The 14,841-nt window shown below is 50.4% G+C and overlaps 1 protein-coding gene across 4 annotated transcripts in view; it reads right to left on the bottom strand.

The window, feature by feature from the left end:
* ST6GAL1 (ST6 beta-galactoside alpha-2,6-sialyltransferase 1) overlaps positions 1–13,897 on the bottom strand; it is a 46,604-nt gene extending 32,707 nt beyond the window's left edge. For 3 of the 4 annotated variants that reach the window (XM_054205560.1, XM_054205558.1, XM_054205561.1), the window contains exon 1: positions 12,287–12,504. Coding sequence is in view for 1 of the 4 variants with exons in the window: in XM_054205561.1 (XP_054061536.1) it covers positions 12,287–12,291 (5 nt within the window). In the remaining 3 variants the exon portion in view is untranslated. Of the gene's footprint in view, positions 1–12,286; positions 12,505–13,830 lie in introns of those variants that run through there. The other variant, XM_054205559.1, reaches the window with a different exon arrangement.
* Positions 13,898–14,841: the final 944 nt, after the last annotated feature.

Below are 14,841 nucleotides of genomic sequence, written 5' to 3'. Positions count from 1 at the left end.
ACGCTGCGGCAGGGCAGGGAAAGCAGTGGGGAAGAGATAAGCTTAGGCTTTACAAAGTTTGTGTGATGAGGAAATGGAGAAAGATAGAAAAAAATAAAAAAAAAAAAAAAAAAAAGAGAGGTAAAAAGCAAGAAGAGTCAAAAATAGAAAAAAAAAAAAAAAAAGAAGACGGGTGCTGTTCGGTGCCAAGAGACACAGGTATGCAACGCCTTACCACAAGTGCTGAGGTCCCACCAGCGTCAGCTAGTGCACGTTCTCGCCGGGTGAGAAATAATGAAACTAAAATGACACTTGGAGGGTTGGGTCAAAGGGGAAGAAAGCAGAAGGCGCTGGCTGCGAGACTGAAAAATAACGTCCTGGGCCTCTCCTGGCCAGCAGCAGCACCTCGGCCTAGCTGCGCCTTTGAGAGCCGCCTCAGCCAGCAAGGGGTCAGCCATGACAGCAAGCCACCCTTGGGCAAGGAAATTTGGACAGGCTAGACCACAGGACAGCTGTAAGGCAGCACCGGAAGGCTGGATGAGTAACGCTGAGCCTGAGCCCCAGCACATTTACATGCCAGGCTAGGAAATCCCCAGCCAGCAAGCCCAGCTGAGCAGCAGGATCCCCTTGCTGCAGGCCAGGCTGACACCAGGCTTTGTGGCCTGCAGTAAAGGCATGTTTAAGTCAGAGAAATGATGCAAACAGGAAAGAAAAGGGATGCAGAGGAGCACAGGCGGCCGAGTAAGCCCTGCACACTGGTTGTCCAACCACGCAGCACTTCTTCAGGGACATCGCTTTTGAAAACATACAGCAATCCACCTCTGGCTCCCCCCTCCCTGCCCGAGTCTGCCTTTAGACATGACTGAGAAGTGAAGGCAGAGATGCCACCACAGGCGTGCAGCTTCTGCCGTGGCAGTGCCTGGGGCAGCCGCAGGGCTGGGAGAGGCACCACGGCCAGGCCGGGGCCAAGGGAGCTGCTCAGCTCTCCGCCGGCTCCCTCCCTCGCTCCAACAGGGCAGGATGCTCAGAAGTGCCCACCATCTCTGGGACATAAGAGGATGGAGGGGACACGCACCCCTCACCACGGCAGGACAGGAAGACTGCCTGCTCAGGAGCACCTCTGGCAGCCCAGCTCCTTCCAGATGTGCACAGAGCCTGTGCTGGGAGCCACCAGCTGCAGGATGGGCAGCATCCCTCCGCAGAGCTCAAATCCTCAGCACTTCTACAAGCCATGAGCACAAAAGCGATCAGGCCTCCTTGCCTTCTGGTTGAGCCCAAGCTTGACAAATTCATCAACACGGGGCAAGCGTTTGCACCACCAGGAATACTAGCAGCAAGTTACTGGAAGAGAAGATACCTTGGAAGACACCAAGGTTAAGTAAGGATCCAAAATTACCCCCTCACACACAACAATGTTGTAAAAATTATCAATGATTCTTCTTCCCTCCTCAGAGGATCTGTATGGAAAGATACTGGAGGATGCTGAACGTCTAGTACCAGTCCAGGTGAGTTTATCTGCCTGAAGGGAATTAATTAATACCTTAGTAACATCCAGGCTCCAGTAATCACAGATAGTGGGACCAGGAGGCAACTGGAAGCAGCAAGCCTCCGCTGTCGTTCAGCATCCCTCCCACTGGCAGCCGGCAGAGACTTAATGGCTTATCTTCTTTCTACGGGTGAGAAATTATTTCTCCTTCCCACCTTACCCAGCTGCAGCATAACCAATTGCCTGACGGCTGCTTTGGCAGAAGAAAACATCCTGCTGTCTGTGTTCTTGTAAAAGAAATGATATTTGTTTATTGCTTAATTGTTAATGCTGATTCATCCCAAAATTAGAAATCTTGCCACCACAACTCCTCTACAACATAATGATCAAAAACCCTGCCTGTCAGGTTAATTATGGTTAAACAGAAAACCATTAAACCACTGCAGAGCAGTGCACCATCCCGCAGTGCCTCCAGGCCGAGCGGTGCAGCAGTGGCTCAGACCAGGGTGCCAGCATGGCCAGGAGGGCACCGATGCACACTGACACAGGGTGTCCTGCCAGGAAGCAGGAGCACGAACATTCGCCACCACCAGCAGAGACAGCTGCACCAACTGCTCATGTCGGTCCGATGAGGAGATGATGTGAAGAACGAAGGAGCATGGGTAGGACAGGTCTACCTGATGCAGGGGAGTGGGATGTGAAGCCCAGACAAGGGCTCACCCAAGAATGACATGCTGAGGAGCTTCAGACCAGGATCATTCAATGAAGACAACTATGGCAAGGACCTGGAGGTGACCTGGGAACAAGCTGGAGAAGGGGCAACGGCTGGAGCAGTTACTGCCTCTCAGGCCACTGGCAGAGCTCACGGTTCCCCAGGTCACCAGTGGGAGCCAGCCAACAAATCCTCTCCACACAACCTATCAGCGAAGTGTCTTACCCTCCCCACTGATGGTCCGTAGAGAAGACTGTTTCATTGCTACCATCCGCTGATCACTCAAGTGGCTGAAGTCTGCGCAGTAGACTGAGGAGCCCAGCCCCTGGCGGAACAGCCTTCTCTCCCCACACATCACAAAACACCAGAAAGACGACATTGTAATCCTGCACCTTATTTTGTCACAGCATACTTCCTTCACGCAGCAGAAGCACTCTCTGAGTGACAGCGCTGAAGCAAGGTTCTGCCTGTTGGGTTTTTTTTTCTACTAAGTTAAAAAAAAAAAAGCGTTGTAAGTAACACACAAAGTGCCATGAGAGAGGCAAATCAAAGCTGCCAGACAGAAGCGATTCCTGCCTTGCTTCTGTTGGAGCTGCTATGAAACCAAACACCTTAAAATAGACTTTTCACATCCCTTATTGCCAGACCCTTGCACAAGGTCAGACCCATGATCAAGCCTGCACATGGGCTGAGTTTTCAGCACCAGAATTGCATTTCACGGGTGTCAGAAATTATCAAGAGGGGTGAAGTCCTGGCAAACTCCCAGAAGAGCACCCAGCCTTGGCTGGGCACCTTGTGCATGCCTCGGGTCCCCATTTATACAGCGATGCTTTCCAACAAATGCATTGCAAACTGCAGATGCTCAAACATTTACGAGGAGCACCACAGAGAAGCATGCTGGAGAACTTGAATTTTTATCTTTGGGGCAGGGTTTAAGTGCACAACGAGTAAAGCACAGTCTCAAGCAGCCAAAAGAAAAAAATAAACAAGCCAAAACCAACCACAAATATGCATTCGTTATGCAAAATGAGCAAGGCAGCATCACACTGAGAAGAAGCTGTGAAACCATGCAAGCAGAAGCTGTAGCACACACAGAAGTCAAATTTGGGCTGTACAAGTAACTTAAACACTATCCTTCTGCAGAAGAGGGGCTCAGCAGTCAAGAAAGCTGAGAGCAGTGAAGGCACTCGGGTGGTGCCTTTGGAAGGGATTTGGGGATGATGTGATCACCGCCTTGCACGGCTGACACCATGAGACCTCAACCTCTGGTACCCAGGAACAGGGTTACAGCCCTCAAGGGCAGGAACTGAAAAGCCTGTTACGGATTGCTATTGTGGCTATATGCTGGGGAAACGCACGCCCAAGTCGTGACATTATCAGGATATGCTAGCAAAGAAATCCCCTGCTATTGCATCGCCCTCCCATGAAGCGAGCTAAAAACTTGTCTGTTGAAAAGCAAGTTCAAGTGAGACTTTCAGCTTCCCACACTTGACCAGGACACGGTGCAATACAGCAGTAAGAGAAATACAGCCAACTCACGAAACAGTCGTGGCTCACGCAGCAGCTACATCATGGCCAGGCAGAAAGACCACCTGTGCAAATTATGACCAAGCCAATCCCTTCCACCCAGCAGCAGCCTCACCCAGGCCATATCCCAGCAGAATCCTTTTTCCACACCTACGAGCTTCAGAGAAGTTTCCCGACACTTTCCCCAGGCGAGGTACTGCAAGCACAAACAACATTTCCATTTCAAACCCATCTTGCTTGAGAGAAACTCAACTTCCTTGGTCCTCCTCCCCAAACCAGAACGGAATAACTGTTCTTTTTCGGTGAGCAACACCAAAAGCAGCTTCTCCTCAGGCTTTTTTTAAGAGGGTAGTTTTGCAGCTCATCCGCAGTGAACCAGTCCACCTACTTTTTGACACAAACACACAGCTAATAGTCTCCTGGTAACCGGCTATAAAAACTTCATTAGAACTACTGAAAATACCAACAGCTAATTCAGTCTGGGGACAAGTTAAGAAGTGTAACTACAGAGAAGAGAGGCAGAATGGATCTGGACATTTGGAGGGGTTGTTTTTTTCTTTAGTTTCAATTCCAGAATTTGTTTTCATGAAACCCAAGAGAAAGAAAGCAAATGATGTGCAGGGCTCAAAGATGTTCAAAGACCAGAGAGACCCAAAGCTTTCCAGGAGATGGCTGCTTAGGAACAAGGCCTGTTATTATCTGGCAGGAGCTGAGAGAGGTTAGAAGGAGCAACGTTTGCCAGGGGAGAAGGTTTCTTGGAGCGTATGGTTAGCCAGGCATTTGGCCAAGGGAAAAAGGTGTGCAGATTGGGTATTGTGGGCATGCCTGCAAGGTGCTCTTCTTTAGGCTGCTGATCTAAGAAACACGTTAAAATAATTGCAAGACTGTGACACACAGCATTAAAACACTCAATAGGCTGTGGGGCAACCTCAGATGGGGAGAAGCAGGATGCGATTACCTTCTCACCCAGCCTGAGTGTTTTCACTTTAGAAAACCAGCCAGCGATGGAAAAAAGCTAGCCACGGAAACCTCACTGCCAGCACAGCCTGCAGTCACTGAAAGCCTGGCAAGAGAGCTTAGGGCAGAAACAGTGGGCCAGGCTCTTCCAGCGTCACTGTCCCATGGCCCCTGGGCACCAGCTGGCCAAGAAGGGCACGTGTTGGGGCTGTACGCTCAGGGGATGCAGAGGGCCGGCAACACGCTCTCGGTGGCTCCCTCAGCTTACTGAGAGCGCTGCATGGTGTTTAATCTCACCCCAGGTTTGTTTTCTTCCAGATTAGGGAGTTAGAGAACCAAGGAAGATCCACGCGGGTGGATCTGCGGGGTTTGACTTGCTGTCCTCACCAGCATAAAAAAAAAAAAATCTCAGCTCGGAGGTTGCGAAGGAATAGTGGGGGGAGAAAAGGTATTTCTGCAATACCTCAAAAATAGTCAGGCTTACAGAATGTTGCCTGCAAAGAGACAGATGGCAAAAATCAAGCCAACTTAAAGGCAGGCGTGAATTTTAAAAGTATGAGTTAATATGCATTAATGACCTTGGTACACCTTCACATCTGTAGCTACAGTAAGCTTAAATTTCCTTCATTTCCATTCACTTCCAGCATGAACTAAACTAAGTTTAATTAAAGAGCGACCACGCTGAAAATTAACACTATTTCTGACATCAAATTTTACAACTAATCCTTAATTAACCCTTCTGAATTTTTCTCCTTAGATTGCAAGTGTATGATCATCTGTCCATCTAATTAAACAATACATGAGTATCTAATGAAATATTTACCCAATTGCACTCCCATAACAACTAGGAAACCCTCTCAATCTTAGAACATGGAGTTCATTGAAATGCATGGGTGTTGTCCATCTGAAAGAGCGGGTGTTTTGCAAAGTGTTTCACAAAGTGATAAGAAGTTTCCAAAATTGAGAGCGGAAAGGCAGAAGGGAGCTATGCCACACTTGAAAATTAACTCGATTTTTGCCCCAGGTGCAGACTTGGAGGAGTTCTCCTTGAATTTTAAAAATGCACTTCTAACCATGTTTGAAATTGCTGAGCCACAGCCACAAGACCTGAAATATTCCCAGTCTGCACCCACGCTACGTTATAAAAGAATAAAACAGAAGACAGGAAGTAGTGACTGCTCTGAAAACCAGCAGATAAATCTAAATAAATTAAATCTAAACAAATTCCTTCCGTGCAATTCTCCCATCTCTCTGTGCTTTCCAGATCCCTGACAGAAAACGTGCACAACACATGGGGCCACTGCTCAACACCAAGTCTCCACCACCTTTTCAGACTCCTCAGATCCAAAGGTGAATATTTTGCCAGATTCAGGACGGCTGTTCTTTAAACACACGCTAAATTAAATTTTAAGAGCTCAAAACAGGCAATAATCTCTCAGTTCCCACTTTGTATCGTGAGCAGAAAGCCTGACTAACCCATCACGCAAGTCCTTGTTGAGTCGAAGTGCCCTTCCAGCATTTGCTCTTCCCTCTTCTCCAACTGGGCACTCTCACATCTCTCAATATACCCTTTCATGTGACAGGCACAAGCAACATTTATTTCTATCGCTCCCATTTTCATCTTCAGGATTTCCCCTGCCTCCAACACTAAAACACCTCCTTGGGACTATTTCCTTCAGCTCTGTTCCTGATTCCTTCAACCTCTGTTCCACTAAAACCTGCCCCTGCAGCATTTCTTAGAGGTCACTTACAGCATGTCGCTTACTGGAGAGGAGGTTCCCCTCCAGGATGTGTTTCATTCAGAGGGGCAAAAAGCAGCTTCCTAAGCAGAGTTACAGACTCCATAAAACACACGCCATCAAGCTCTGGAAGGAAGTTGTTAAGGCACAACTGGTTGCTCTTTTATGGTCTTCCCAGGAACGCTCCACTCTTTCATTGACATAAGCATTTGTGAAAAGTGAATTTCAAGATCGCAAGAACAGCTGTTAATAGGAAGTGAACTTCAAATTCACAGACGCAATTATCTGGATGAGAGCAAAATCCATCCAGCACCTTCCAGACTCTCATAAAACATACACAGCCAGACTCACCCATGAAAAATCAGCACTGAGGAGCCAGAACCCAAAATTTCCATCTCGACTCCCTTTCTGCTAATGGACCTGACTTAAAAAGTGCCCAACTCCCCAGCAATTCTTTACACTGAATCTTTGCTGGGGAAAGAAGAGCTGCGTGGAGTATTAATATAAATTTATATAAAAATGTTAACAAAACAAAAATATATGGAGTTCGATCCCAACAATTACAATCTTGTACATCCAAATTTCTGATTTCCTTAAGACCCCTTGCAAGCACAAAGGATGGCAGAACTACAGTCGGGTCATAGGGACAATCAAGAAAAAACACAGGGATAATCCACCCCTGGACCAAAGTAAAGTCTTGAAGTTACACAGAACTATACCTTGGGGGAAGGAGAAGAATAACAAAACCCAACCAAGGAAAGAAACATCCCAATTTAGCTAACAAAGGATCACGCTCAAATTTTCAGTCTTGCTAGGCAATGCAGCTCATAGCATGAAGGTATCTTCTCTGAGCAATCAGAGGAGATTTTTTATTTATTTCTTTATTTAAAATACAAACTAACTGCTTTTGAGATGCTCTTTGCCTGAGCCGCTCTGTTCGGAAGGCACAGGGAGCTCTACACTACCCCTCCACTAGCAGCGTTTCCTGAGGGTTCTGTCTTACAAACAAATTTAGAAAAAAAAAAAAAAATCAACTCGTTACTCTGGTATTGACAGTTGAATGTTATTTCAAGATAAAAAGCAGCACCTTGAGATCAGTCATCTGCAGGGGGAAACCATGACCGTGGACCTCTCTTAGTCCCCAGGAGATCCATTTTAGAAAGTAGCTATCGCTGCTGCAAGATTGCCGTGACAATCTCTATTGTCATCCCATCGAGTGTCAACACACTCTCCCCTCAGACTGGGACTCCGCTGGCGCACGCAGGGTATTTGTGGAAAATCCAGTAAACGCAGTCGGGCTGATTTGGGCCCCTTTGATTTTCTAATCAGCGAACGCTGTATTACAAAGATACAAAGGGCAAGCCGTAATGCATATTAAAATAATATTAATCACTGCTGTCAACAACTTGTGTTTTTCTGCAAAATTTTACAGTTGAAAATGCAAACTGCTTCATCCACTGTAAGCGGGATGGGATGCAATATTTATGAGGGGAGCGTTAGCTTGTTTCCAGCTTCTCTCACCTCCTGGAATCCCAGGCGTGAGGCCAGGCTCCACGGCAAACACACCTGCCAGTGCTATGGGAGCTGCTGGACCAACATCAGTATGCAACGGACGGACAGATTGGCATCCTGTGCTGGATGTGTTTAGGTTCTCTTGCTTCCTCCAGCAGCGCAGAGGTAGGTACCAGCAGGCAGCTCCGCTCAGTTCATTTTCAGTAGCTGCCAGCTCCCGGAGGAGCAGTCTGGCCAAAGGCTCTCTTCTTCTGTCTGTATGGACGAACCCTAACCAGGCAAAGGCATCTGGGGCACAGGAGTAAATGTGAAAAAGCGGCAGCCTCCCTGCCCTTCAGCATCCTGTTGGTAAAAGGCGAGGGGGATATTCTGTGCAATGTTTCTATTTTAAAGAAAGATCTCACAAGCAGCCCTTTTTTTGAGCTATTAGAAGAAGAAAAAGCAAGACGCTGTGTTGCAGCTTTCTGGGCAACTTTTGTTCGAGAGCAGAGGTCATGACAGCTGGTGAGCAACAGAAGACCATGAGCAAATATTTAAGATCATCTGATGACTTGCTGGCAGAGGTGTAAATTCAGAGAGAGCCCAAGCCAAGCACCCAAGGCAGAAACCCAGCAGGCAGCTCCCAAACGCTGCTGGGGCACCAGCAAACCCGAGCTAAGCAAAGGCACCACTTGGGACCCACTGAGACAAAAAACTAGAGGACAGACCTCCTACATTGCACAGAGGAGCTCCAACACGCAGCCCTGCTATTAGTTTCACAGATGAGCTCTTAGTGGCTCATAGGACCAAATCTCATACCCAAGATCTGCAGACGAACATGCTGCCATACACAATCTCCACTTGAAAGGACCTTTACCGACCCTGGCACCAGTGAACACACCAAGAAGCACACCCGCAGTCTACTGGTGCACGTTGGGAAGCACACGCATACTCCCACATGGACTTCTCATTGCTTGCCAGCATCCTTCAAACTAAGGGATCTATCTTGCAAAGATGAAACCATAACAAGAAGTAGAAATGGGCTTAAGCGCTGCCTTAAAACAATTAAGTCACTGCTTCTCAGACCCAATTCTGGACTCTCCTTTTTACCACCATTCACCTCATTACTGCAGGAATCAGAAGGAAAACTCACCTGCCAGTGGAACAAGAAGACACGCATTCGCACTGGTGTCATCAGTGAACCTCAGGGAGGGATTCTATGGAGGAAGCTTTGGGTTCACATCTCACTAAAGGCTGAACTGCAGTGCATGTTACAGAAAGGCAGCAAACCTTGATTTTTACCTATAAGCAAGTGGCTCAAATATATAAGTTTTCCCAAGGTTTTTAATCACACAGGTGATTAGAGCATCTGATAACAACAATTCCTGCTGGCTAGACATCTAAGAGCACTTTACACTGAAAGCATCGCATTTCATCTTCTAGTGTTTTTTGTTTGTTTTTTTTTTTTTTTTTAATCAGCACAATTGTAATTAAAAGAACATTCAAAGGAACCACTTATATTTCACCCTCCATAGACAAGTCACCAGTCAAGCAGCACAGATTTCAAGCACATCTGAAGTCACCAGGAATTTCAGGCAGTCTCTATGTAATTTCCATGAAAATGTTTTCCAAACGCAAAGATCCCAGCAGTTGGGCCACCTTGCACTCAGAAATAAAGCCCGTCCTCAGCGAGGCCGTTATAGCGAAAGCTGGAATATGTAGGTCAGCAATCTAAGAAGGGCTATGGTTAAGACAAAGTATCAGATTGATTCATAATGCTCTTTGATTGCTAATCCTGAGCAGAATTGTGATTTACATCACACTAGCAAAATCCAAGGGCTATAGAAAAGGTCTATGAATTTCCTAAAAGATCATCAAAAGGATTCTGTCAGATCTTTTACGGTGATCTTTATGAATGTCAGGCTGAGAGCAGGAAAATGACATTTTCACCAAGGGCTGCGTGTGCCTCGGAGCCTCTCCTGTGGAAAGGGAAGAGGACAATGACTCTGCCACATCATTTCTGCCCTTTCAAAAGCTACCAACGCAACCCACCCAGCGGGTCAGGAGAAGCACAGGAGATGGAAGAACTTCAGTTTGAGCATCTCCTCCGCGCCAGCCAGCCTGAGAGGAAAGGGCAGGACAACCTGACATGGATTTTGGCCAGCCACCCATTATCATCCTCCGCTTCCTCCAGCCCGGAGCAGCGCAGGAGCAGGGAGAGATGTGTGCTTCCCTGGTGTCTGTGGTTAAGACGCCTTCATGGGCGGCATCATGCATGCGCTACCTTCAGCAAAGGGCTGCCCTTCAGCGGGACATCTATCCGCTGGCAGGGGCAGGCGGGGAAATAAGCCTCTGAATATACAGTAATCTGCTTCTGCAGCCCAGTTCCTCCTGCACCACGGTCTCAAGGACAGAGTTAAAGATTGGAAACATTACTGGCTGCCTCTGCTTTGCCATTCTTTAGACCGCCCCTGGCCATCTCATACCGGCACCTGATTCCTCCCATTCATTTCCAGCTCCTGTGACAGAGGACTCTGCCAGCAATTGCTTCAAGTCAAGATTTAAGTACTTGCCTATTTTATCCCTAGAATAAACAGGTCTCAGTGAACAACAACGCACCTCTGCAAATGCAATGCACCAATGCAAACCCACCTGCAGCTTGGTTTTAACCAAGCTACAGAGCATTTGCAAACAAACAGCGGCCACCAGAGCAAGCAGCCTGCTTACCAAAGCCTCATCAACAAATATTTGCTTGCACAGGAATCACGTAGATACGATCACGTCTCCCTCCTGTTTTCTGAAACTTAACCTCACATTTGCTGTTGGCAAGAGACGCAGAGGCGCCCAGCTGAGCGCTGCAGTCCCGCTGACAACATGGCAGCTCAGGGATGGAAACACCTGCACAGGGTGTCCATCTCCATTTCCAGGCCTGCCACCGCGTCTGCTGTAGGCAGAGGACTCCACAATATACCCACAAAGCCTACACCAAGTCACCGCTGCTGCATATGAACACAGCCCAAAACAGAGCTCCTTCCACAGTATTTTGCCTTAGGTAGGGCAGCGACCGTAAAATGAAGGAAAGCAAGCCAGATTTATCTGAAGCCAAGCTGCAGCCCTGTCCTGTCCCCAGCAGCTCCCCGAACACGCACACCTCTGCACCGCCGAGCTGCTCATCTCTGCAGCACCATCACCTCCAGCACCAACAGCACACCGATTTATGAGCTAAACCAGAAGAAAACGGATGATTTGCCAAGACTCAGCACCTGCATCACCTCCAAAGCAGCGGCTTATGCTGAGGCAAGGATATCAGCTGCCCGGAGCAGAGGAGACCTGGAGATGGGCTGCCAGCCCTCGAAGGTCCCCACGCCTGCTGCCTCCAGCCCCCCAAGCCCTCTCCCTCCAGCAGCAAAAGCTGCAGCTAACAGGAGAAGTTTGCCTCATTAGACGCTCTTGGCCGCTGTCCCAGGGGCCTTCTGGGGAAGATTTTTTCCTGGGAGTATTCTTCCTCCTGGGGAACGTTCAGCATCACTCACGTCTGTACAAACTCCTCAGTTACTCAAAGCTTCGCTTAAACCTTCCCTGACACAGTGACTCAGGCAAAAGGGCACAGCTGTGAAGCGCGAGGGATGTGTGCTTGTTCCCTTACCTTGTCCTGGACCCCAGACGATGAGGACAGCTCTCCAAGACACACAAGCAAGGCCAACAACCAGGTTTTGCAGCAAAAGCTGAGGACAGAAAGCTGCCCCTTTCCCTCTCAGTAACACACTTTAGGTAAACCTGCCCCACGATGCTGGGGTCTCCCTCCCCCGACTCCCCTCCAAGAGCAGGAGGACGGCGCAGCCGTGCATCACAGCACTGCCACGTATTTAAGGTTATCCCAGCTCAGGAAAAATTATTCCACCACCCTTTGCATAAGGAGAGTTATAAAATCCCCTTGGGTTAGCTACCAAGCTTTTAGGGAAGCGCAGTCCGGAGAGCATGCCACTAGGGAAGGAGTCGCACATCGCAAGTTATATTCATTCCTCACACATTAATAGGCAGCTCTGGTTTCTCGCTCCCTCACAGCCAAGAAAATCTCCTGCTACATCCAGCTGCCCCGCGATGGCACCTTTTCCCTCTCAGATATTTTTGTTTTGACACTGTCAATGATTAGATCCAGTTGCAGCACGCAGTTATGGAAACAGCATCGAGCAGCCGCCGCTTCCATTGCTTTACCTCCCCGGGTCCCCTTCCACCGCTCGCACTCGGAGGGGACTCGTAAATACAGCAAGGGAGATTTGCCCCGAAAGAAAACACGAGCGCGTGGCAACACAGAAAAACACGTTAAACGTTATTTTCCCTCCCTGCAGCCCGCCCTGCCGTCAGCTACTAAAAACGAACTCTAAAATTACTTACAGCATATATGGCTCGCTACAACTGGCGGGTCCGTGGGGACTGGCCCACGCCAGCACGGATCAGCGAAACGAGGATGAGGAGGGACGGGCGGAGGGGAAGGGGCCGGGGGCTCAGCGCACCCCCTCCTGTGGCGTTACCCGGCACCGGGCGGGCTCCGCCGCCAGCACCCACCGGGGTCTCCGCCGGCCCTGCCCCGCCGCCCTGCCTGCCCGCCCGCCCGGCGCACCTGCGGCCCCGCCGCCGCTCACTCAGCGCCGCCCGGTCGGTGGCTGCGTGGGTCGGTGACCACCGCCGCCGCCCGCCTTTGTTGCCGCCGCTCCCCCGCCCGGCGCGGCGCGGAGGCGGCGGAGCGGGGGCGGGGGCCGCCGCGCTGGGGGAGGCGCCGCCGCCAGCCCGGCCGCCTCCGGCGGGAACGGGGGAAGCTGCCCCGCAGCCCCGCCGAGGGTGAGGGGCGAGCTGGGGGGTGTTCGGCGGTGAGCGGTACCGGGGTGGGGTGTCAAAAACTCAGGGCGGCTGCTCGCCTGGAAAGAATCGGTCATTCAGAGCAGCAGCATCCTCCTCCTCCTCCCGCCGCGGCAGAGCTGCGGAGGAGGGGGGCGGCTGCCCAGGACGGCGGACCCCGAGCCTTCCCCCAGCGCAGCCCCGGCGCCTCCTCGCCCGCAGCCGCCCTGCCGCGGGTAGCGGAGGTCCTCAGCCCGGGGAGCCGCTGGAGGCTGAGGCGGGACCGGTGACATTGTTCCCATGGAGGACTGCGCCTGGGGACAGGGTCTTGCCTGGGAGAAAGTTTCCCCATCCCCCTGCAAAACCCGTGGGTGGGAGCACAGGACGCCCTTCCCTGCCCGCCTGTCTTTGGGAAGCCATCGTACCCCTGGTATAAACACAGTGACGAGCTCCAGCAAAGCTGCCACCTATCTGTCCATTACTACAGACTTATTTTGAATGTGCAACACAGATAGATCTATATCAGTACTTCATTTGCAAGACACAGGCAGCTTCCCCCAGGACCTTACGGAGAGCCCTCCGGCCCGTAGCTCCATCGGGCCAGCCCCAGCACCCGCGCGTGCTGTGGCCCAAGGGCTACCCACTACAGGGAAAGTGGGGCTCATGGCTACTTTCTGTCTTAAACAAGGCTCAGGCTTTAACCACTTCCAGCCTCTTCTGTTTCTCTGCCAAACATACAACCATGCGCAGGGATCAGTGTATGCAAATACATTTTGCGAAGTTACGTACTAATGACGCTCCAGGCAAGTTAACAAGATTATTGTTATCATAAAAGCTCGAGCTCTGGAACAGGAGAGACCCTGGCCACGCAAGCCAAAACAAGGGTCCCACTTAAATCAGTGCCATTCCCCACTGGGGGGCAATGGCGGCTGCAGGACACGGTACACTGTACCTGGCTACTGCATTTCCACCGCAAAGAGCAAGCAAACTGTTTCTGGGATGTATCCATGTTTTTCTGCCTTGAAAGGAGTCAGCTTCTGGTCTGGGGTCATATCCTACAAGTTTGTGTCCAGACCCAGCATCTCACTGTGCATTACTCCCACCTCAGCAGCAGGTGATGTTCTCCTCCACATGGACCTCTCCACTTCCACCAGACTAACGTCTTCCCAAGGGCTCTCCGACATCAGAGGAGATGAAACATCTGCAAGGACACAGAAAATATTTTTGAAATAAACCCCCAGAAAAGAAAGAACCAGCGACGCCGTTGCAGAATGCAAGTTCTCATTGCAACACCGTGCTCTCCCCAGGTGCTCCCATGGCACCAGTCTGAGCCAGGCACTGGGGGGAGAACCAAGGGGGACATACACAGCTCTCCTGTACGATGCAGCCAGCTGCTGGTGCCTCTCCCCGGCTGCAGGAGGGCTGGATAGGGTGCCCCCCGCAAGTGGGTTGATGCCCTGCCCGGGAGAACGAGGGAGGCAGAGCCTGCTTGCCTGGGCAAGGCTGGGGCACAGGGCTGGGGTCCCGGCCAGGTTTCCATATGGCATCCCCTGCCCTTCAGGACCCTTGACTGAGAAAAGGAGCACCAGGGATGGGGTTTCACAGCAGGCAGACACTTTCCTGCATAGACAAAATGGTTTAGAGTACTTCCCAGCATTTAAAAGCTGGTTAAACCTTACATGTACACTGAACCCAAAGGCAGATGAGCTCCCGTGGCTCTTTTGAGCAGGGACATAAGTGAGACAGGCAGCTGGCCAGCCCACATTTACCACTAATTGTGGTATGTTTATGTGGATGTTTGCTCAGAAAGGCCTTAGCCTGGGCTGAGATCCTTCACTGAGCATCTTCCCAGTCCATTTGCACTTAGGCTGCGTGGAGGTAGGTACCTGCTGTCAGTACAAGGAGCTGGCAAAGGCCTCCTGCCCACCCCCCTGGGGCGGCCCACGTTGGGCTCGCTTTCTGCCTCTCCCACCGCCCACTCGCCTCTCACAGAAGTCCTCTTCTTGCTGGTCCTCAGCTCCGTCTCGGATTGCCCTTGAGCTGTGCTGCTTGCAGGAGGGAGCATAACTTAACACATTTACCTGCCCGGATGGTACAGAAATCCCCAAACCGCT

Source organism: Rissa tridactyla, chromosome 6 (genome assembly GCF_028500815.1).
Source record: "Rissa tridactyla isolate bRisTri1 chromosome 6, bRisTri1.patW.cur.20221130, whole genome shotgun sequence".
NCBI lineage: Eukaryota > Metazoa > Chordata > Aves > Charadriiformes > Laridae > Rissa > Rissa tridactyla.
This window is presented reverse-complemented; position numbering and strand designations above follow the sequence as displayed.